Consider the following 25386-nt stretch of genomic DNA (forward strand, 5'->3'; position numbering starts at 1 on the left):
TAAGGATCAGAAATAATAATACTCTATTCGGACACGCCTGTTTATAAGTTCATGAAAAACTAACAAATACATACCCCTGAATTATCAAAATTATAAGGAGGTAACCTGAATAAGCCAAATTATTATGACGGACCCAGTCTCATATTGCAAACTTTCGTTTAGGGCCATGCCTTCCACCACTCTGAATCCCAACCAGATCAAGAAGCTATTCAATGTGCCTAAACGCTCACGTGAACAAAGCACATGCTTACTGTTCATTTCTTATTAGAGTCTTAAACAGTGGCGGACAGTATCTTGGAACAGGCCTCCAAGCATAGGCCTCGAAATGACAGATGTTTTTCTTAATAAAAGTTACTCGAATGATCCGAAAACGAGGATGTTAACTGGAATACATTTAAGTAGGTGTTATTTCTACAGCGAAACTCGTTCTCCGTACAGCTCATTCCACTGCCTCAATTCATGCATAATTGCCCCGTGAGCATCAAAACTTGCAGGAACCTGTGGTAAAATATAAGATTTAGATTCTTCTACGTGTCCCATTGATAAATGAGTAAGCTTTCTCGAGGGCAATGCAGAAAGGCCATTTGACAAATTTATGATCTCTTGTAGCAATATCAGATTTACCAAATAATGTTAGGTAGATTAGGCTACGTGCTGAAATCTTAATCTGTTATAAGTATTGTCTCACAATGGTGCAAGAGAAAGCAAACAAAAAGTTCCAAAATCAATTGACTATGGACATATGTTAGTTGAACCTTCATTTGCTAAGATCAAATAGCATTATTAATGAACTCTAAATGCATAACCAGCCACATATTATTCCATTTATTGCAAGTATTTTCCCACAATGGTAGAACTGAAAGAAAACGGAAAGTATAGGCCTAAATCAAGAAAGGATCAGTCATTAACGAAAATTGCGAAGGGTTTCAAGTACTACCTGATTCTTAGCCTGAATCATGTCTTCCATATTTATGGGCCTCAAGGTAATTACCGGCTCTTCTTTGTCCTCCTTATCACCTTCTGAGTTTTGGTCTTCAGCATCTTTCTTATTCTCGTCCTAAATTAAGATAAAATTTATGGTCGTCAGCCAAAAGATAATGATAAAGGCGAGAAGGCACAGTGAAATGGTGTTACAAGTTAAGGAAATTACTTGCTCTTTTGGACCCTCTTTGGGACTTGAAGCAGCTTGTGAGCTTTGGCCTTCAGCATCTTTCTCATTTTCACCCTAAATTAGGACAAAATTTATGCTGGTCAGCTAAAAGATAACGATTAAGTTGAGAAGGCACAGAGAGATGTTTTGCTACAAATCAATGAAATTACTTGTTCTTCTGTATCCTCTTTGGGACTTGAATGAGCTTCCAAGCTTTGGCCTTCAGCCTCTTTCTTCTTCTTTTCCTTAAATGAGAAAAAATTTATGCTAGTGAGCTAAAAGACGATAATTAGAATGAGAGGGTACATTGACATGATGTAACAAGCCAACATTGTCAGCTTTGGTTAGTAACATTACCATATCCTTCAATTTTTCCTGCTTTATTAACTCCCTAACGGGTTGATAGGCCGCCAAAGAAAGCAGTGCACAAATTCTATTTAAAGAAAAATTTAGTGACATGAGATTGGTGGCCACATGTGATTAGTTGAAAAAACTGAGTTTTGGTCTTCAGCATCTTTCTTATTCTCGTCCTAAATTAAGATAAAATTTATGGTCGTCAGCCAAAAGATAATGATAAAGGCGAGAAGGCACAGTGAAATGGTGTTACAAGTTAAGGAAATTACTTGCTCTTTTGGACCCTCTTTGGGACTTGAAGCAGCTTGTGAGCTTTGGCCTTCAGCATCTTTCTCATTTTCACCCTAAATTAGGACAAAATTTGCTGGTCAGCTAAAAGATAACGATTAAGTTGAGAAGGCACAGAGAGATGTTTTGCTACAAATCAATGAAATTACTTGTTCTTCTGTATCCTCTTTGGGACTTGAATGAGCTTCCAAGCTTTGGCCTTCAGCCTCTTTCTTCTTCTTTTCCTTAAATGAAAAAAATTTATGCTAGTGAGCTAAAAGACGATAATTAGAATGAGAGGGTACATTGACATGATGTAACAAGCCAACATTGTCAGCTTTGGTTAGTAACATTACCATATCCTTCAATTTTTCCTGCTTTATTAACTCCCTAACGGGTTGATAGGCCGCAGCAGTGCACAAATTCTATTTAAAAGAAATTTAGTGACATGAGATGGTGGCCACATGTGATTAGTTGAAAAATAGAATGACAATATAAAAAGGAAAGACCAAAACAAAACCTTGAGGTCGCTTCCAGTATACCCCTCCGTCATGACTGCAACCTTTTTGAGGTCTAAGTTTTCAATATTTTCCTTAGCTAGCAGAGTTTTCAAGATAATCTCCCTAGTCTCGACCGATGGTAGACCAACCATGATTCTGCTCAACATCAAGTTACAAAGGTTTCCATAACAATGTACAGTTGAAAATTGAATTATTCAATAATGTTACTCAGTTCAGGCCAAAAAAAAAAAATGTTACTCAGGGATCAATCCAAAATAAAATTTTCCAGAAATGCTTTAGAGAGGTTTTTGATAGTTACTACTCACTAATGCAAAAATGGAAACAGAGACTTAATTATCCATGCAAGAAACAAACAGGACAAACACAAATCAAGGATTCATAAAAATAAGGATCGTTATGGATTAATAGTTTTACCTGAAGATATGGGAAAACATGGAAAGCAACAGGAGTATGTGTTCTCGAAGGGTGTCACTAGTGTGCTGTGTAATGTGTTGATTATTCTTTTTTTTTTTTGGCCGAATAATGTGTTGATTATTTGAAGACTAAAAATTTACCTTCATGAAAACTAATGTTTCTGTTTTGATAAAATGAATCAGAAATGAATGAAGATGTATATACCTTCGCTCAAACCGTCTTATGATTGCATCATCAAGGTCGAATGGCCTATTGGTTGCACCAAGAACTAGAATATGCTCATGTTGTTTCGTCAATAGACCATCCCAATGGGTCATGAATTCATTCTTAATCTTCCTCGTAGCCTCATGCTCTCCACATCTTGCTCGTCGCCCGAGCAGGCTATCAACCTCATCAATGAAAATGATAGTTGGAGAAACCTTTGCAGCTAGAGAGAACAGAGCTCGGACATGCTTCTCAGCTTCTCCATACCACATTGATGTGATGGTAGACATGGAGACATTGATGAAACTAGCTCCTGCTTCATTTGCAATTGCCTTTGCAAGCATTGTTTTTCCAGTACCTGGAGGTCCAAAAAGCAATATGCCTCGACAAGGCTTAAGAAGCCCACTTTTGAAGAGCTCTGGTCTTCGAAGGGGAAGCATGACCAGCTTGTAGTGATTCCTTAATTTCCTCTAATGCACCAATATCTGAGAATGTGACACCTATCTCATTTGCGGGGATAAGTTCCTCTCTTATGTGCCTCTCATGCAGATTGTCTGGACGAACTTCCTGCAAGCACAAAATCAAATCAAAATATGCAATAACAGAATGAAGTAACCTCATAAAGCATTAGTTAAAACTCTTTTTTTTCTTTTGCATCATTACACTCTCAACCAGCAGAGGGCTGTTGTACAAATTTAGAATATTAGTCTTTCATCATCCGTCTAATCCCTTTTTATCCTTATTTGTAAGCATTTGTGTTGATCCCTTTTGCTCTCACTCATGAGAGTGAATGTAAGCATACCTTCTTTCCATCAGTCCCTTGCTTCTTTCCGCTAGTCCCTTGCTTCTTTCCATCATCACTACTTTTCTTTTTGCGAAATAGATCCAAAGCTTGGCACAAACTGTGAATTCCCAGGATTAGCCCCTCCTCACTAGAACATGTTTTCCTTAAACAAATAAATAACTGGTCCAAATTCTTACCTCTCAGATGATATTACAAGCTTCCCGTTCTGGTATTCTGGATCCTTGGTATTCATTAAGTAGTGAGATATTGCAGATACAGCAATTTCTTCAATATATCTACCTAGTATCTTTGTGTCCTCATGGCTGATTGAATTCAAGTCTTTACATTCAACATCATTTGCTGCCAGAACTTCAGCAATATGGTTTCTGTTATCTTGAGATTTAATTGTTTTCTTGTTCTCTTCCAGTTGGGCTTTCCAATCTTCAAGATCAGTTTCATCTTCTGGTGGTTTGACCTTAATGATGTAAGGGAATAACGCTGCGAGCCTTTCATCAACCTCTGAACGTTTATTCACTTTTGGAGGCGAAAGCATCCATGGTAGGAGATCTATTACAATCGAATAAGACACAACCATCATATTTGCATAATATAACTTCAAAAGAGAACAAAGCTTATAAATTATGGCCCACCTAGGCACCTTCCCTTTAAACTTCTTCCCCCCCCCCCCCCCCCCAAAAAAGAAAAAAATTTCAGAACACAGTTTTAAAACTAATGCATTTGGCTCCTACATTAATTAGGTTGAAAAACAAAAAATGATAAACATTTGTTTAATCTTCTCAAAATAGGACATCGGCCTTTACTATTATACTTTTAAACAAGTATATACTCTTTCACCCGCAAGTTTTGTATTTTGGTTCTCTAATCATATTATCAATTTATTAAAAACCAAAGCTTTATAATGAAATAAAATCAGTTTTATAGCAAATATTTTTTTTAAATAGTTCCATTTTCGTTACGTTTCTAGTCTTACACAATATTCAGATACAAATTTTGCCTCCCTCACCAGGTTTTTGGGTTTTGCCTGAGATCTTGGAACCAAGTATGAGCACTGGCCCTGGAAGTTCCCCTAGCATTTCATGAAACAAATTATAAAGTTGCTCTGATTGGAGAAAAATCTTGTCGGCATCCCTGATGTACAAAATGATGGAGTTCTTTTCTGACACAGAAATCAAGACCTGGAAGAATTATATTCATCAGCTAGTTAGCTAGAACTAATTATTGAGAAATTCTCTTCTTCCATGAATGTATTCCAGCGCCAAGATTCTATTTAAATAAAGAATTGAGTTAGATGATGAAAATACCTTAAAAAGAAACTGCATAAAGAGTTTTTCATCAACACACAAGCTGCTTTTCTGCTTCAAGGGAGCTGAGAATGAAGTTTCAAAGCAATAAGCAAAGAAAACACAATTTTATGTAAAATCAATGATAAAACAGGGCATCAATTATTGTAAGTGGATTAAGAATGGCAAGAATGTGATAATTAAACGACAGATGGATTTGCTAGTAAAAGCAATTAGCAAGAAAGACGTAAGCAGTGTATGCATGTGAGTTAAATGCAGGTTTATTAAAATTAAAGTGGAGAAGGATGAGTAAACCCAAAACTTGCAGACCTTAGCAGCGTATAGTTCTGGAGATTAGTGTAAATTTAATATGGTTACCTTACAATGTATATATATCTATAAAGAATACAGATAATATGCCTATGAACTAAAACAGGAGAATAGAAAGAATAAAAATGTGTTCAACCAGTACCAGAATTTGCTGGCGCAGATTGGGAAGCAGTAGTCTCATGAAGCTTTGAAGCAATAATGGGACTTCCAGTAGCATTACTGATTGATTTTGAAAAGTACCTGCATAAAATGTAAATCAAGATACATTAATGTGATATAATACAATTGCAAGATCATGAGTTCACGACTATGATCACTATAAGAGATAATTAACATTGAACAAGGATACAGCACCACTCATTGCCGAATCAATCATAGTTGAATCAATCATAAGCTCTCCATAAAGTATAATTTAATGCTTAGAAATATGATAATTTCGGGGACAAAGGCCTGTTCTTCCTTCCCTACCTTTTGTTTTGCCATTCGAAGGGAGGACTGCTAAAAAGGAACAAAGCAAACCAGACAATCTCTCGGAAGCCACCTCAGATAAGGATATTTTAGAAGACTACAAACAGAGAAAAAGAGTTAGGGAAATCACCTAACAAACCGACTCACGTGTCGGTGACTTCGTGTTTCATTTTTGAAATATGACTAGAAAGGAAAAATGGAGAAAATACTTATATTTCATGTAAAAGAGAAGTATCTTCTGTTTTTAATGCAGAGCGTCCCCCCCCCCCGGGGGGGGGGGTTTGGCGGAGCAAATGTATAGCAGAAAAGACTTACTGGTTCTTGTCTTGCAAAACCATATTTGTTCCGGATCTGTAAAAAGAGAAACAGATCAGATATGAATATTAGCTTATTCAATTCACACAAAAAGACATAGCAATACGAAAACAATCACCTTGGAAGAAAAGTCAGCCACATCTAGCAGCAGCAACTTTGATTCAAAGTGATGTGCTAAAGCCCTGGCAAGCGCTTGCAGGTAAAACTCTGCCCAAAAAGCAGATTGAAAAATGAAAATGACGCTTACGTGGGTCAAACAAACATGAAAACCCAACACAATCTTGTGCAGGAACATAATCAAGAGAGTACATAAGACATCTACATAACATACCTGCAGGCCCATGAAGCAGAATTGCCCTGCTTGCTGGTGAAAGGTTCCTGGTATGTTTGGAGAAGGAAGGTTGTTTTAAATGAACAGACGCAGCACTTTCAATAGCTCTCGGGTTCTTTCACTGTCAATGCCCCTTGTAGCTCTGATTTCCGGGAGGAAAAAAAAAAAAGGGCAGAGGCTAAATTTTGAGAGTTCACGTACCCAACATGGGTCTCACGACTTGGGTTGCCCGCTCCAACTCCTCAACGAGAAACTTAACCAACAGTTGTTTACAAACTGAGAGACGTGGCACCAAGATGAGAAAAACTGATCCTATCTCCCTGCATTTTTACGTTCATTTAAAATCAGCCCCTGCTGTTTCATCCTCTCTAAATCGATCCAGTCCCGGAACCTTTTTTTTTTTTTTTTTAAACTCTGTTAATGTAATATTTTAACGTGAAGACAATGGAAAATTTTGTCTACTAGTTTTATTTAGCTCTCCCTCTCTCCGTCACTATTTTACTCATGTTACCCAAGAACAAAATTATGTCGCATTTTCCCTCTCACTCAAAAATTCCTCCCATGGCATTGAGGTTTGGGTCTGTCTCTCTATTACTATATATACATATATGAGAGACGGGTTTTTTCCACTTCTTTTTCTCTCTATTTTCATCCAATTTTCATCTTAACCATAAGATTGAATTTTAAACCGCCCAAATTTCATATTTTATAAAATTATGAACAAAATGTTAAACTTTTTTAAAAATAAAAAAATTAAACTAGTAAATTTTAATCTGGATAATTCAAAACAAAAATAAAAATATTTTATAAATTTATTTTTTAAAATGTGAAATTTGAACCGTTAAAATTTCAATCTTAATAGTCGAAATAGGAAATGAACAGAAACAGAGGAAAATGGAAGTAGAGAGACCCTTTGCATTTATGGGCTCGTTTGGATTGCTGTTACAAATGGCAAAAACACACAGGAAAGCATGAAACTGAGATTTGTAGTTTATTGTAGCTCGGAAGATTGTTTGAATGGGACTTTTTTCCTAATTGACTTATGGAAAAAGGTAACTTTTCTAACTGACTTATCCAATACAATCTGGATCAACTTTTCTAACTGACTTATGGGAAAGTTATGCAAAGCTTACGATCTAATTAGTTATGTGATTCTATTTACTTTAATTAGAGATCAAATAAATTTTAATTTATATTCATGTTTGTCCATTATGTATTTTTAATTAATTATCTACAATGTATTTTCAAGTTTTTCTCCATAACAAATATTTTTATTCTATAATTTTACAAATAAACTATTTATATTTTATCATAATAATTTTACGTGTTTTTTTAAACTATTATCACATTAAAAATATAAAATTTCTAACATTACTCTCCATGCCCTTTTCAGTCATTTTACAACTAAACTAACTTTTCTATTAATCATCCAAACAACTTTTAACTTTTTCAACTGACCTTTTAAAAGCATCTATCCAAACATAAATTGCATTATACTAACTGACTTTTACTCTAATGTCAGTTACAAAAGTCAGTTAGATTAGAAGTCAATTTTACCCAATGCGAATCCAAACATACCAATATATATATATATATATATAACTTGTATATATTGTTCAATATTCACTTTAAGCAAAACTAAAGTGACAAAACTCTCCACAAAGAAAACACTTGAAATACCACAGAAAGGGAAAAGTCTGTAAAAGTAAATTTTACTTTACAGAATAATTCTAAATCTTCATGCAACTAGTCATTAGAGAAGTAGGGAATTGGAGTTGATGGTTCGCTTGGTAGAGTTGTTAGTCAGTGAGTCTTTCAATATGTATTGATGAGTTAAGCTATTTGGATTTTAAACAGAGCTCGATCATTTTCAACAGATTTGGATATACTCTCTATTTTATCTTTAAAGAATGTGAATAGAAAGTAACAAACTATTTTGAGAAAATTTCAACTAAAGACCGCAGATGAGAACTAATTTCAAACTGTTCCAAGAAATTCTGAAATTTCACCTGGAGATTCTGAAATACCACTAAAAGACCCAAAGGGCAAACTGAAATTAATTGCAACCCATTTTACAAAAATGCTCTGCAATCTGATATGTTCGAAACAAAGAAGAAAGAGGGAAAAATGAGAACTTGGTGTGTGAGGTAAACTGTTTTTCTCAAAATTTTTGTTCTTTTGAGCTGACTTGTTAAGTATAGTTGGGTTGTAATAGTTAAATAATGTAAAAATAAGTGTTTAAATGCATGAGTGAATAGGTAGTGATGGAGAAAAAGTCTGATATGATTTTTAAGTTTAGAGAGAGATTGTTATCTTCTTCTTCTTTAAAGTTAATAAAGATGAGATGTTAGTGATTTTTAAAAAGTGAATGAGAATAAGTGAACACTAACTGTAATATGCTCTTAAAGGAACTTAGGGAGCAAGAACTGAAAGGGAAATGAGTGACTGTAATAGCTGAAATGTATTTTCAGATTATATTTCTATCGCACAGTTTTTCTTTTTTTTCTTTTTTTTACCCCAAGAAACCTAACAATCGTTTCATATAAGGTTTTCCCTTGTCCATTGCTTCGAAGTTTCCTAGCGACAAGATCAAATAAATTAAATATAAATAAATTTAACATAAGTTTGAACACAAACACTGTTTTGGTCGTTTTAGTCAATAGTCATCGTTTATTTCAAGGTTCAAACCACAAAATGAAGTAAATTAAAAGGATTAATGCACAAACTTATCCTGAAAGGTTTTCAGTTTAGAGCCCTAGCCATCCGAATGTTTTTTCAGTTAAATATTACCTCAGAAGTTTAAAATATTACTCATCCGATCCTTAATATAAAACTGAAGTTGATTTTGGTCCTAAATATAAAATCTATTTTTCATATCTATCAGTTTTTTCCAAATCATCCCTACTAATACTTGTTCAACCATAATCAAGTATGAGAGGGAGGAAAGATATAATGAAAATAATTAAGATATTTTAAGAAAAACATGTTATATTTATTATAGTTAACTAATTTACCTAATTTTCTTAATCTAATTAAATTAATTAAATAGGTTTTATGTTAAAGATCGGAGGAGTAGCAATTTTACCTCCTAATATTAAAAAACTAATATTGACCATTAAGGTAGTGCTACTAATCGTTAAGATTTTTAATTATAGGAAGCAAAAGTACTACCATTTTAAATTTTAGAGGCAATATTGAACTCAAAAAAAAAATTTCCAATGCCCAATACTTTTGGATAAGAACTTCGGGAAGAAGTTTGCATCTTAACTCTAAATTGTATATAAACAAACCTGCCAAAAGTATGAATACAAAAATTGTACCGCTCGCTCTAATCAAGAGAACGTACGTCGTTGCTTATTTTAAACAACAGATAAGGATTTTAAACTTGCTTTTGAATTTCTATCATGGGTTATGCTGTTTTGTCCATTTATGAGACAAGTTTCACCGCAACTCTCTCTTGTTTTTTCCGTTCTCAAGTCCTTTTCCAATGGGCAAACGCAGCATATTTGGTTAATTACTTCCCTAGTCATATTCACAAGATAGGGAGAGAAGGTTTTTGTTTTTTAATTCTTTTTGCAAGTCACAATATTAAATATTTGCATAAATATACTATTTTATTATTTATTTATTTATTATTATACTGTTATTTTATTAAAAAATGTATATTTTAAATAGACACGAAGCTGAAAATTTCTTAAATTTTAAGGCAAAGTTAATTAAGTTAAGGTTTTTTTTTTTAATTTTGGTGAAACTTATTGAAAGTGACTAATTGATTAAAGCTTTTGTTTGCCTTGGCTGTTTTTCTCTTCTTATATTTAGCCACCATTACAATCATAAAATTATCGCTTATACAAAGAAATGTGTCATTGTCCTTGAAGCCTAAAATCTCTTTTGTAAGTGGAAAGTTGTGGTTCAATCCTAAAAGGATTTGATGGTTCGCTTAATAGAATTGTTAGTCAGTGAGTCTTTCAGTACGTTTTGATGAGTTGAGCTATTTGGATGTTAAACAGAGCTGGATCATTTTCAACAGATTTGGATATACTCTCTATTTTTTCTTTAAAGAATGTGATTAGAAAGTAACAAAGTATTTTTTAGCACACTTTTATTTATTATCTCTCTCATCTCTCTGGTAATTAATAGAGATATAAGGGGGCAAATATAATTAATTCTCATGACAACTTTTTATATGTTAGATCATAATTTCGTTCTAGACTTCCTATGTTGTACTACAGTGACAAATGTAAGTTAGGCTCTTTAAACTATACGCTTTAACCATGTGTATTAGATGATAAGAATTATCTTTTGGTGGGAATTCTTTACAATCAACCAGGATATTTTGGAAAAAATAAAAGACAAAGTGAACTGATATCTTATATTTAGGATCAAATCTATATCCCAACTAGTTCTTTTATAAAGGATCAGCGATAGTACATCAGAGGTAGTAAGTCTATTTTTGGTTGAACCTTATTTTTTAATTAATTATTATATCATTAATCATTCATCTAATTTTTTAAAGCAAAAATCCCAAAAAAAATATCTCTAAAATTTTAAAATCCCAAATTAGGAATTACTATAAAAATTTATTGTCATTTGCTTTTCAAATGTAGTTAATTATTATCAAAGTATAGTAAGTAAAGCTGATTTAAAATTTTGAAATTAAAAAAAATTTAGGATTTTTTTCTTAAATATTATACTCCTTCGATCCTTAATATAAGACCCATTTAACTAATTTGACTAAATTAAGGAAATTAGGTAAGTTAGTTAATTATAAAAAATATGATACATTTTTCCTAAAACACTATAATTATCTTTCTTAATACCTCATCTCCCTCTTTTATTTGATTATGATTGAGGGAGTATCTATAGGGATAATTTAAAGAAAACTGATAAATATGAAAAATTAATCTTATACTTAGGACTAAAACCAACTCAACAATTGAGTCATATATTAAGGATTGGAAGAGTATGCAACAGTGTATTTTATTGAGAAGGGCCACCATACGTCTCGCTCACTATCACGGTGGTCCCCCCGCCGCCGACATGGACTTGTTCTCAGAAAACGTCGTGACCAATAATCATTATTCATTGGCGCCATGTCGGCAAAGAGGCCAATACGGCAACCTCGCCGTTGTATTGAAACCAATTATTATAATAACTACTCCTCCGATCTTTAATATAGGACATAATTGTTAAATTTGTTTTTTTTATCCTAAATAAAACTCATTTTTTATATTTATCAATTTTGTCTAAATTACCCTTATGGATACTCTCTCAACGATAATCAAGTAGAAGAGGGGAGGGAGTATTAAGAAAGATGATTATGGTGTTTTAGGAAAAACGTGTCACATTTATTATAATTAACTAGCTTACCTAAGTTTCTTAATCTAATCAAATTAGTTAAATGGGTCTTATATTAAGAATCGAAAGAGTATTTGATTAATTTAAGTAATTAAAAAAATTAGTTAAATTAGTTGTTTATAGTAAAAAGATGTTACCTTCTCTAAAATACCTTCACTAATTTTGTGTGTTAGTTAGGACTATTATTTGACAAAACATTTAACATATGCAACTATTATAAAACCTACTTTAAAAAAAATGAATAAATATGAGAATGAAGGGGATTGGGATCTTAAATTTATGACCAAATTGAACGTCAAACTAATTCTCATATCAAGGAGTAGAGGTAGCTTTATTCATTTTCATAAGATCAAATAACTGAATTGTGCAGTTTAAGAGAACAATTAAAATCAGTTTAAAATAATAAATATGTAATAAACATATATTTTTAAATATGCTCAAATTTATAAGCGGGTAGGTGAGAGTAAAGGAAAAAAAAAGAGAGAGAATGTATGAGAAAAAGATAATGGGAAAGAATATATTAATTATGAGTAAAATGATAAAGGGAAAAAAAAAAAGAACAAACCAATTTAAAAATTTGGTTATAAGACAGAGGGATGTATTATAATTGTTACAGCAACTTAAAGTTTTATGAGAGAAGTTTCATCCAATTTGAATTCTTCTTCCGTCTGGGCTTTGGATGTTTTTGGCTGTTGACTTGTGTTGACCCCACAAATATTTGGGAATACATATGCATATATGTACAAGCATGTGTATCTCAAATAGCCAACTTCTCTCTATTTTTCACATAAAAACTTCTCTCCATAGTTTTTTAAGGGTCATTTAAACCGAAAATTTATAGGCTAAGAAAAAATAAATTTTTGAGAAATGACAGTCGAGCCACAAAAAATTAATTTAAAATAATTAAATTCTTGAATTCTTTGAAATGAATAGGGCATATTAAGACAAATAATCACAAATTTAAGAAATTTCGATCATAAATCGAGCATTTAAATTTAAAATAAAATTCTTAATTTTGCAAATAAAATTTCCACTTACAGCTATTTTGGAGATTGAATGTATTTTCAAATTATCTTTTTATCGCACACTTTTCTTCAAGAAACCGAACAATCGTTTCATATAAGTTTTCCCTCGTCCATTGCTTCGAAGCTTCCTAGCGACAAGACCAAATAAATTTAGCATAAGTTTGAACACAAAGACTGTTTCGGTCGTTTTTAGTCAAGAGTCATTGTATTGCTCGCTCTAATCAAGGGAGCGCACGTCGTGGCTTATTTTAAACAACAGATAATGATTTTAAACTTGCTTTTGAATTTCTCGCATGGGTTATGCTGTTTTGTCCCTTTAAGATACAAGTGCCACCGCACCTTTCTCCTGTTTTTTTCGGTTCTCAAGTCCTTTTCCAGTTGGCAGACAAAGGTGTTGAGATAGAAACGAAACTATAGTTTTAAAAGTGATTTTATGATATACAAAACAAATATGTGGAGGAATTTGTTTCGATTTAGGAAAAAGTACTTTTAAAAAGTATTTTTACAGCTTCCCAAACATCCCCTTAGTTAATTATTACCTCCGATCTTGATTTGTAGGTTACAAATAAGAACTTATAATCAGGTTTTCTAGTCATATTTATAAGATAAGGAGAGAATTTTTTTTTTAAATTCTTTTTGTAAGCCACAATATTAAATATTTGCATAAATATACTTTTTTATCATTTATTTCTTATTATTATACTGTTATTTTATTGAAAAATGTACATTTTAAATAGATGTGAAGTAGAAAATTTTTTAAATTTTAAGGCAAAGTTAATTAGGTCTAGGGTTTTTTTTTTTAAATTTTGGTGAAACTTATTGAAAGTGACCAATTGATTAAAGGTTGTGTTTGCCTTGGCTGTTTTTATCCTCTTATGTTTAGCCGCCATTACAATCATAAAATTATCGCTTATGCAAAGAAATGCCTCATTAGCCTTGGAGCCTAAAATCTCTTTTGTGAGTGGAAAGCTGTGGTTCAGTCCTATTTGTAACCTTAAACTCTCAGTGTTTATCTTCAATTCATATGCACACACATATATATAACTTAAAATATAAAGGAAAAAATAATTTTTGATCATTCAAATTTTAACTTAGTTAGGCTCAATTTCTCAATTATAACTCGATGTAATTAAGTTTCTGAATTTTTAACTCGATTAAAACTGAGTTCCTAATTTTTTTTCATACTTAATAAATTAACGCTTATCATACATAACTCACTCTTCCATTCTTCAGTTCCTTGGCAGAAATTGCTTTGTTCGACACCTTCGCAACCATGGGTCCTATTTTCACATCAGTGCCATCTCTCTTGAACTTGTCTTCAGCAAATGCAATAATTCTCTTGTCAAACGTGCAAAACAGAGGGTATCTAATTTAATAATCAATAATATCACATATTAATTGCTAGTTTAGAATATGGTATATTGATCACAAATGAGGCACAGAAAAAATATGAAAAAAATAGTTATGTATGAAAAGGATTAATTTATTAAATATGAAAAAAAATTAAAGACCGGGTTTAATCGAATTAAAAGTTTAGAGACTAAGTTATTTTGAGTTATAATTGAAAAACTGAATCATAACTGAGTTAAAAATGAAGGACCAAAAAAAATAATTTTCCTGATAAAATAAATATAATTAAATTTAGTATGAACACAGGCTGTAATCACAAAAAGTATATCATTGCGCGCTGTAATCGAGAGAAGGTACATCATTCCTTATTTTAAACTTGCCTTTGAGCACCTAACACACGTTACTCTGTTTTGTTACTTTTTGATTTTGTCCCCTTATGAGGCAAAGTTTCACCGCAACTTTCTCTTGTTTTTTCTTTGGTTCTCAGATCCTTTTTATATACACACACGCGTGTGTCTATAAATATATATATATATATATATATGTGCGCGCGCATATATTTTCACTCAAAAAAAAGTACTCCTCCGGTCCTAATTATAAGACTCAATTGATTTATTTGAGGAGATTAAGAAAGTAAGTTAAGTTGGTTATTTATAATAAATAAGTGTTGTCATTCCTAAAATATCCTTGCTAATTAAGTATGTTGGCTAAAACTATCATTATTAGAAGGATTATCTTGGAAAAAAATGCATAAATATAATAGACAAAATGGATTGGGGTCTTATAATTAGGACCAAATAAAAAGTCAAATGGAGTCTTATAATAAGGACCGGAGGAGTATATACGTATATATATGCGCGCGCATAGCTTGCCCTATTTGTTTTCTTCCTTTTTTTTTTTGGGCCAACTCTTCCTCTCATATTTAGCTACCAATCCCCGTTTCTTAATATAAGACCCATTTAACTAATTTGATTAGGTTAAAGAAATTAGGTAAGTTAGTTAATTATAAGAAAAGTAATACATTTTTTCTAAAATACTATAATTATCTTTCTTGATACCTTCTCTCCCTTTTCTACTTGATTATGGTTGAGGGAGTATCCATAGGGGTAATTTAGAGAAAATTGATAAATATGAGAAATGAGTCTTATATTTAAGACCAAAACTAACTCAAGAATTGAGTCCTATACTAAAGACCGGAGAAGTATTATATTACAATCATGTGACAGACTTGCATCTTGCTCCTTCGCATTACTCTGAAGCTTCATCACGACACACATAAAATAATTAAATTTAAAGAAATACGCAGAAAGTATGAATGAACACAGAGAAATATGGGGATTTTTTGGTTAAACTAAGGCATTGACTGTACTTTTCTCGAGTCCCTATTAGCATGTGAATTTTGCTTCCTCCTTATGTTTAATGTCTTACTTCCCATGACTTGTTTTATTCAGTTGTCCTCTATGGGAATCAACAGATCGCCATAAATTTTTGGCCAATAAAGTATCACTGATTATGCCAAAAACAGATTCTCCCCAGAGAATCTGAATAGTATTTAATTGATACCTAGAAGGAGCCAAATGATGCTTGACATTAGCTTTTTGTATTCCTTTTAAAAATCCAGACCGATGTATTTGGAGTTACTAATGACCCAACCAGACGCTCTCCCATAACCCTACAGTACCTTCTTAACTAAGCCAACCTCCTCCGATACCTCAAAGGATAGATATAATTTAATACATAGAAATCAATAACTTAATTATATATAATTTATTTCCAAATTAAAGTTCTCAATTATTTATTCTAACCTCATTAAAAATTTTTCCTCACCCCAAACAATTCATTTGAACTACAAGCTAACATCAAGTTTTATTTTATTCAATTGTATAAAAATTCTTAATTTATAATTTAAGCTTCAGACTTCAAAAATTTTCTGATTATATGTCCTCAACATTTTCAACATTATAAACTGATTAAAATCTCCATAATATATCAACAACCCAAATAAATTATTTAACTCAAGTTCAATCATGTAAATATTGTATATATATCTTAAATAACAAATTTTTCAAATAAAATTTCAATTTTAAACTCTAAAAATATCAAATAGACGAATCTAAAACATTTAAAATTGATTACTAATTTACTTTTAAAATCTTATGGTCATATATTGTCAAATTTAATATTTATTCCATACTCAAATCCCAAAAGTTTTCTCTAATCACCATAACATTATACCTATTAAGTAGATCTAGTTAAGTAGAATAAATTTTATAAAAAAAAAATTTGTAATTATAAGTAGTTCTACTTATCAAAATTGGAAAATGAGAAAAATGGCGGAGATCAGCGCGAGAGAAGCGTTTTCTCTCTCCTCACCTTAACGTATAATATAGCAAGGGGTATATTACACCAACAACCCCATGTAATACTTCAGAAAGTTAGGGTTTAAAACCCCTTTTTTTAATTTTTTTTTGTAATCCTTTTATTCCAACAAATCATGTTTTAGGTAAATCCTGGTTGATCTAGTACCCTTAAATATTTTTAGGAGAGTTGCTATATAATGTCTTAAGTAAATAATATAATTATTAAACAGTCTAAATAACAACATAATACCTTATAATGACAAGTTTTAAAGTAAGAAATAATAATTTCTTACTTGTCATTAGACTTTTTTCATACTTATTTTTCATATTTATTTTATGTATTCAATAGTCTAAAGTATTTTGCTATTCATCTAATATCTTGAAGCATTTTTTTAGTGTGTTCAACACTACAAAATATTCTGTAATTCATCTAGACCCCTTAAATATTTTTTTTTCAGGTATATCTAATACTTTAAAATATTTTATGGCACAATTTTGCCTTTAAAATATTAAGGTGCAAGGTACAAAGAGTTCAATAAACTATAAAATACTTTAAGATGCTAGATTGACCACAAAAATATTAAAATTCTGGAGCACTTGAAAAAAAAAACTTTATAATGTTGGATCAACCTTAAACATTAATATTCTCTTATTTGTTTAGTTATTATTAGTTACCAGAGAAATTGATTTTAATAAAATATAAATGAGTTTTCATAAACTTTTTCTCTTTTCAACAAATATTTAATTATGAGATCGACAATATGATAATACCCTAATAAATATTATGGCAACAACATCGTACATACATCAATTTATTTAATATTTAAATAATTAAACTATTGGTTATTGTACGATTATAATTGAAATAATGAAATTTGGAAATTTTCAAATTATTAGCGAAATCATTTCTCAAAACTAGCAACAGAAAATTCCAGGGCAAGCAATCTAATGAAAAAAATAGCGACTAAACAGTGATGAAAACCTTTTCTGTCACTAAGTTTATCACAAAACTGAAATTAGTTATTTTTTGAGTTCGTGACAGAACTAATGACAGAATAGTGATGAAATTGGTGTTAGAAATTTGTTTTTCCAAAAAAAAAAAGTTCCATCATTAACCTGACATTAATTTATATTGGCGACAAAATAGTTCTGCCACAAATTTTTATCACTAATTCTATCACTAATTTTACTAATTTTACCAACAAAATTTTCCACAAATTATTTTTTTGTAGTGTTTACAGATTTAAAACAAAATAGATCAATTATTTATTTGTAATAAATATATGTTGATTTTATAAAAGACCCCATTTAATCATTATCCCCATCAATAAGCATTCTCTTTAATATATACAATTAATAAGAATAGTTTAGAATCTGAAAATGTACTTAAATACAAGTTCCTCACACTGTAGATATGTAAGTTCCTTAGTGATTCAACAATCAATTATGTCTCGATTCAATTCAAGTATAATCCCTCTCCCCTTTTCTAATGCAGAAATTTCCCACAGGGATTTTGGGTTCACAACAAATATTTTTCGTTTACGGCCATGCTTTCCACTCTGAATCCCAACGAGATCAGGAAGCTATTCAATGTGCCTAAACGCTCACATGAACAAAGCTCATACTTACTGTTTATTTCTCATTATGAGTCTTAAAACAGTGGCAGACAGCATCTTGGAACAGCCCTCCAAGCATAGGCCTCAAAATGACGGATGATTTTCTTAATAAAAGTTACTCCAATGATCTGCAAACGAGGATATTAGCTGAAATACATTAAAGTAGGTGTCTTTCTACAGAGAACCTCGATCTCCATACAGCTCATTCCACTGCCTCAATTCATGCATAATTGCCCCGTGACCATCAAAACTTGCAGGAACCTGTGGTAAAATATAAGATTTAGATTCTTCTACATGTGTCCTATTGATAAATGAGTAAGCTTTCTCAAGGGCAATGAAGAAAGACCCTTCAACGAACTTATGATCTCTTGTAGCAAGATCAGATTTACCCAATAATTTTAGGTAGATTAGGCTATGTCCTGAAATATTAATAAGTAATTTCTCACAATGGTGCAAGAGAAAGCAAACAGAAAGTTCCAAAATCAACCGACTAAGGACATCTGTGTGTTAAATTTCAACTGCTAAGATCAAATGGTATTATTAATGAACACTGAATGCATAACCAGCCATTTATTGCGAGTATTTTCACATAATAGTAGAAATGAAAGCAAACAGAACTGAAAGAAAATAAAAAGTATAGGCCAAAATCAAGAAAAAATCAGTCATTAATGTAAATTGTGAGGGGTTTCAAGTTAACCCTACCTGATTCTTAGCCTGAATCATGTCTTCCATATTTATGGGCCTCAAGGTAATTACTGGCTCTTCTTTGTCCTCCTTATCACTTTCTGAGCTTTGGCCTTCAGCATCTTTCTTATTCTTGTCCTAAATTATGATAAAATTTATGCTCGTCAGCAAAAAGATAACAATAAAGTTGGAAAGGCACAGTGAAATGATGTTACAAGTCAAGGAAATTACTTGCTCTTTTGGGCCCTCTTTGGGACTGAAGCAGCTTGTGAGCTTTGGCCTTCGGCATCTTTCTTATTCTTACCCTGAGTTAAGATGAAATTTATGCTGGTCAGCTAAAAGATAACGATTAAGTTGAGAAGGCACAGTGAGATGTTTTGTTACAAAGCAAATGAAATTACTTGTTCTTCTGTATCCTCTTTGGGACTTGAAGCAGCTTCGGAGCTTTGGCCTTCAGCCTCTTTCTTATTCTTTTCCTTAAATGGGAAAACATTTATGCTAATGAGCTAAAAGATAATCATTAGAATGAGAGGGCACATTGACATGATGTAACAAGACAAAATTGTCATTCTAGTTAGTAACATTACCATATCCTTCAATTTCTCCTGCTTTATGAGCTCCCTAACAGGTCGATAAGCAGCAGCAGTGCACAAATTCTATTTAAAAGAAATTTAGTCTCAACAGCTGGTGGCCACGTGTTACAAGTAGGAAAATAGAATCACAATACAAAAAGGAAAGTCCAAAAAACACAAACCTTGAGGTCGCTTCCAGTATATCCCTCTGTCATGACTGCAATCTTTTTGAGGTCTAAGTTTTCAGTATTTTCCTTAGCTAGCAGAGTTTTCAAGATAATCTCCCTAGCCTCGACAGATGGCAGACCAACCATGACTCTGCTCAACATTGACAGTTACAAAGGTATCAATAATAAAATCATGACAATGTGTATTTAAAAATTGAATTATTCAACGATGTTACTCAGAGATCAAGCCGAAATAAAATTTCCCAGTGATGCTTTAGAGAGGTTTTGGATAGTTACTACTTACTAATGCAAAAATTGAAACTGGGACTTAATTATGCGTGCAAGAAACAAACAGGACAAGCACAAATTAAAGTTTTACCTGAAGAGCTGCGAAATTATAGAAAGCAACAGAAGTATATGTCCTCGACGGGTGTCACTAGTGTGCTATGTGTAATGTTTGATTATTTGAAGACTAAAAATCTACCTTCATGAAACCTAGTCTTTCCGTTTTGATAAAATGAAGTAGAAATGAACGATGATGTATGTACCTTCGCTCAAACCGTCTTATGATTGCATCATCGAGGTCAAATGGCCTATTGGTTGCACCAAGAACTAGAATACGCTCGTGTTGTTTTGTCAATAGACCATCCCAATGGGTCATGAATTCATTCTTAATGCTCCTCGTAGCCTCATGCTCTCCACATCTTGATCGTCGCCCGAGCAAGCTATCAACTTCATCAATGAAAATGATAGTTGGAGAAACCTTTGCAGCTAGAGAGAACAGAGCACGGACATGCTTCTCAGCTTCTCCATACCACATTGATGTGATGGTAGACATGGAGACATTGATGAAACTAGCTCCTGCTTCATTTGCAATTGCCTTTGCAAGCATTGTTTTTCCAGTACCTGGAGGTCCAAAAAGCAATATGCCTCGACAAGGCTTAAGAAGCCCACTTTTGAAGAGCTCTGGTCTTCGAAGTGGAAGCATGACTAGCTCTTGTAGTGATTCCTTAATTTCCTCTAATGCACCAATATCTGAGAATGTCACACCTATCTCATTCGCAGGGATAAGTTCCTCTCTTATGTGCCTCTCATGCTCATTGTCTGGACAAACTTCCTGCAAGCATAAAATTAAATCAAAATATGAAATAGCAGAATGAAGTAACCTCATAAAGCATTGGTTAAACGCTCCTTTTTCTTTTTGCATCATTACACTCTCAACCAGCAGAGTCCTATTGTACAAATTTAGAATATTAGTCTTTCATCATCCTTATTTGTAAGCATTTATGTTGATCCCTTTTGCTCTCACTCATGAGAGTGAATGTAAGCATACCTTCTTTCCATCAGGCCCTTGCTTCTTTCCACTAGTCCCTTGCTTCTTTCCATCATCATTACTTTTCTTTTTGCGAAATAGATCCAAAGCTTGGCACAAACTGTGAATTCCCAGAATTAGCCACTCCTCACTAGAACATGTTTTCCTTAAACAAATAAATAACTGGTCCAAATTCTTACCTCTCAGATGATATTACAAGCTTCCCGTTCTGGTATTCTGGATCCTTGGTATTCATGAAGTAGTGAGATATTGCAGATACAGCAATTTCTTCAATATATCTACTTAGTATCTTTGTGTCCTCATGGCTGATTGAATTCAAGTCTTTACATTCAACATCATTTGCTGCCAGAACTTCGGCAATATGGTTTCTGTTATCTTGAGATTTAATTGTTTTCTTGTTCTCTTCCAGTTGGGCTTTCCAATCTTCAAGATCAGCTTCATCTTCTGGTGGTTTGATCTTAATACTGTAAGGGAATAATGCTGCGAGCTGTTCATCAACTTTTGAACATTTATACCCTTTGTGAGGCGCAAGCATCCATGGTGGGAAATCTATTACAGTCAAATAAAACACAACCATCATATTTGCATAATATAACTTTAAAAGAGAACAAAGCTTATAAATTATCCCCCCCCCCCCCGAGGCACCTTCCCTTTAAACTTCTTTTTTAAAAAACAAAAAAATAATAATCAGAACACAGTTTTAAAACTAATGCATTTGACTCCTACATTAACTAGGTAAAAAACGAAAAAATGATAACATTTTTTTAATCTTCTCAAAATAGGACATCGGCCTTTACTATTATACTTTTAAACAAGTATATACTCTTTCACCAGCAAGTTTTGTATTTTGGTTCTTTAATCATATTATCAATTTATTAAAAACCAAAGCTTTATAATGAAATAGAATCAGTTTTATGGCAAATATTTTTTTTTTTTAATAGTTCCCTTTTCCTTATGTATCTAGTCTTGCATAATATTCAGATACAAATTTTGCCTCCCTCACCAGGTTTTTTGGCTTTGCCTGAGATCTTGGAACCAAGTATGAGCACTGGCCCTGGAAGTTCCCCTAGCATTTCATGAAACAAATTATAAAGTTGCTCTGATTGGAGAAAAATCTTGTCAGCTTCCCTGATGTACAAAATGATGGGGTTCTCTTCCGACACAGAAATCAAGACCTGGAAGAATTATATTCATCAGCTATTTAGCTAGAACTAATTATTGAGAAATTCTCTTCTTCCATGAGAATTGAGATGATGAAAATACCTTATAAAGCAACTGTATAAAGAGTTTTTCATCGACACACAAGCTGCTCTTCTGCTTCAAGGGAGCTGAGAATGAAGTTTCAAAGCAATAAGCAAAGAAAACACAATTTTATGTAAAATCAATGATACAACAGGGCATCAATTATTGTAAGTGGATTAAGAATGCAAAGAATGTGATAATTAAACAGCAGATGGATTTGCTAGTTAAAGCAATTAGCAGGAAAGAGGTAAGCAGTGTATACATGTGAGTTAAAAGTGGAGAATGATAAGTAAACCCAAAACTTGCAGACCTTAGTAGCGTATAGTTCTGGAGATTAGTGTAAATTTAATATGGTTATCTTACAATGTATATATATCTATAAAGAATACAGATAATACGCGTATGAACTAAAACAGGAGAATAGAAAGAATAAAAATGTTTTCAACCAGTACCAGAATTTGCTGGCGCAGATTGGGAAGCAGTAGTCTCGTGAAGCTTTGAAGCAATAATGGGACTTCCAGTAGCATTACTGTGATTTTGAAAAGTACCTGCATAAAAGTAGTCAATCAAGATACATTAATGTGATATGATACAATTGCGAGATCATGAGTTCACGACAATGATCACTGTAAGAGATAATTAACAATGAACTAGGATACAGCACCACTCATTGCCGAATCAATCACAGTTGAATCAATCATAGGCTCTCCATAAAATATAATTTAATGCTAAGGAATATGATAATTTGAGGGACAAAGGCCTGTTTCCTCCTTCGTTACCTTTTTTTTTGCCATTTGAAGGGAAGACTGCCGAAAAGGAACAAAGCAAACCAGACAATCTCTCGGAAGCCACCTCAGATAAGGATATTTTAGAAGACTACAAAAAGAGAAAAAGGGTTAGGGAAATCACCTGAAAAACCACTCACATGTCGGCGACTTCGTGAGTCATTTTTGAAATATGACTAGAAAGGAAAAATGGAGAAAATAATTGTATTTTCATGTAAAAAGAGAAGTATCTTCTGTTTTTAATGCAGAGCGTCCCCCCCCCCCCGGGGGAGAGTTATAGCAGAAAAGACTTACTGGTTCTTGTCTTGCAAATCCATATTTTTTCTGGATCTGTAAAAAGAGAAACAGATCAGATATGAATATTAGCTTATTCAATTCAAAACAAAAGACATAGCAATACTAAAACAATCACCTTGGAAGAAAAGTCAGCCAAATCTAGCAGCAGCAACTTTGATTCAAAGTGATGTGCTAAAGCCCTGGCAAGCGTTTGCAGGTAAAACTCTGCCCAGAAAACAGATTGAAAAATGAAAATGACGCTAACGTGAGTCAAACAAACATGAAAACCCAACACAATCTTTTGCAGGAACATAATCAAGAGAGTACGTAAGACATCTACATAACATACCTGCAGGCCCATGAAGCAGAATTGCCCTGCTTGCTGGTGAAAGGTTCCTGGTATGTTTGGAGAAGGAAGGTTGTTTTAAATGAACAGACGCAGCACTTTTCAATAGCTCTCGGGTTCTTTCACTGTCAATGCCATTGAATATGACTTACGTTATAAATATATATATATATATATATATATAAGAGTAATAATAAATCATATTCATATAGGATTTGAAATCTGAACCAGAAGTGCTGGTCAAAAAAAAAGAAATCTGAACCAGAAGGAACCTGGTGTTTACAAAGTCATGCTACTTAAGAATAGAAGTCTCAAGTCAATCACATCAAACTCCTTGAAAGTAGAACATAACACCATGTTCACCAGTATATTACAGCATCAGGAATCAATCAGAACCGCAAAAAAAAAAAAAAAAAAAAAAAAAAATCTTTTAAAAACTAAAAAAAAAGTGCAGCTGAACAGAACATTCCGAGATGAGGAAATGCTCAAACGCTAAATCACCTTAAGTAATAAGGAAAGTCTTGGAAAGTTTCCTTGCATTCTTTTCCATCAATCACCAGCCTCAAAAGTTCCTGCTCGATCTGTTCGCCATAAAGCTTATCAGCTGACTCGCGATTCCCTCCAACAAGGCCTGAGCTCAACCCAAGGCCTGCTCCGAGACCAACTCCAACACCCAATGCCGACAGCAAAACGTGCTTGTGTTCCATCTCTCTGAAAGAATTTGATCTTTGCCCCTTTTAAGCAAGCAAAATTCCACCCTTGTAGCTCTGATTTCCGGGAGGAAAAAAAAAAAAGGGCAGAGGCTAAATTTTGAGAGTTCACGTACCCAACATGGGTCTCACTCTTATATAAGCAAGCCTCGACTTGGGTTGCCCGCTCCAACTCCTCAAACGGAGAAACTTAACCAACAAGTTGTTTACAAACTGAGAGACGTGGGCACCAAGATGAGAAAACTGATCCTATGCTCCCTGCATTTCACATTCATTTTTAAGAATATATCTGTTATTTGAAAATCAGCCCCTGCTGTTTCATCTTCTCCAAATCGATCCATTCACGGAACCTTTTTTTTTTTTTTTTTCCAAAGCTCTGCTAATGTAATTGTTTAACGTGAAGATAATGGAAAATTGTGTCTTTTAATAGTTTTATTTAGCTCCCCCTCTCTCCGTCACTATTTCACGCATATTATACAAGACCAAAATTATGTTGCATTTTCCTTCTCACTCAAAAGTTCCTCCGATGGCCTAAAGGCTTGGGTCTGTCTCCCTAGTTATTACACTCCTCTTATTTTTAATATAAAACTTATTTAACTAATTAGATTAGATTAAGAAAGTTAGGTAAGTTAGTTAATTATAAAAAATATAACATGTTTTTACCTAAAACATCATAATCATCTTTCTTAATATCCTTCCTCCCTCACTTGATAAATATGAGAAATAGATTTTATATTTAAAACCAAAATTAACTTAATAATTAGGTTTAATATTAAGGACCGAAGGAATATATATATATATATATATATATATAGACACACACATATATATGGGAGACATGTCTTTCCACTTCCTTTCTCCTCTATTTCCGTCCACTTCTCATCTTAACCATAAAATTAAAATTTTAATGGTCCAAATTTCATATTTTATAAAATTATAAATAAAATGTTAAACTTTTTTAAAAATAAAGAAAAAAAATTAAACTACTAAATTTGAATCTGGATAATTCATAACAATAATAATAAAAATTTATAAAATTACTTTTTAAAATATAAAATCTGGACCGTTAAAATTTCAATCTTAATAGTCGAAATAGGAAGTGAATGTAGATAAAGGAAAAGGG

General features: G+C 32.7%; 1 protein-coding gene across 3 annotated transcripts; it reads right to left on the minus strand.

Annotated features, from left to right (window-relative positions):
- Positions 1-213: 213 nt before the first annotated feature.
- Positions 214-24330, minus strand: LOC114711750 (uncharacterized AAA domain-containing protein C16E9.10c). 3 transcript variants are annotated; one of them, XM_028896179.1, is made up of 17 exons: positions 24055-24330; positions 23557-23678; positions 23344-23432; positions 23226-23261; positions 22926-23022; positions 22599-22694; positions 22168-22232; positions 21908-22079; positions 21084-21453; positions 20905-21004; positions 20120-20688; positions 19587-19722; positions 19420-19488; positions 1942-2016; positions 1774-1848; positions 938-1057; positions 214-498 (listed from the first exon to the last, which is right to left on the minus strand). In XM_028896179.1, exons 1-17 carry the CDS (start codon positions 24258-24260, stop codon positions 412-414), a joined length of 2484 nt encoding a protein of 827 aa, XP_028752012.1. In that variant the 5' UTR covers positions 24261-24330; the 3' UTR covers positions 214-411. The 3 variants fall into 3 exon arrangements, 2 of the variants coding, with proteins under 2 accessions (XP_028752012.1, XP_028752013.1); XR_003737165.1 differs by lacking the exons at positions 214-498; positions 938-1057; positions 1774-1848; positions 1942-2016 and adding exons at positions 18328-18409; positions 18851-18970; positions 19064-19137; positions 19234-19308 and having other exon boundaries at positions 24055-24325; XM_028896180.1 differs by lacking the exons at positions 214-498; positions 938-1057; positions 1774-1848; positions 1942-2016 and adding exons at positions 17899-18409; positions 18851-18970; positions 19234-19308 and having other exon boundaries at positions 24055-24323.
- Positions 24331-25386: the final 1056 nt, after the last annotated feature.

This window comes from Neltuma alba, unplaced genomic scaffold (assembly GCF_004799145.2).
Source record: "Neltuma alba isolate B1F8T4 unplaced genomic scaffold, ASM479914v2 tig00011311_pilon, whole genome shotgun sequence".
NCBI lineage: Eukaryota > Viridiplantae > Streptophyta > Magnoliopsida > Fabales > Fabaceae > Neltuma > Neltuma alba.

Bases quoted from the DNA above. Each gene is read 5' to 3' on its own strand.
- LOC114711750 (XM_028896179.1), bottom strand. From the start codon at position 24,260: ATGGAACACAAGCACGTTTTGCTGTCGGCATTGGGTGTTGGAGTTGGT. The intron at 20,689-20,904 runs GTATGCTTACAT...TTATGCTTGCAG, and splicing joins AAGGGCCTGATGGAAAGAAG to GAAGTTTGTCCAGACAATGA. The intron at 2,017-19,419 runs GTAATGTTACTA...TTTTCATTTAAG, and splicing joins AGGAGAAATTGAAGGATATG to GAAAAGAAGAAGAAAGAGGC.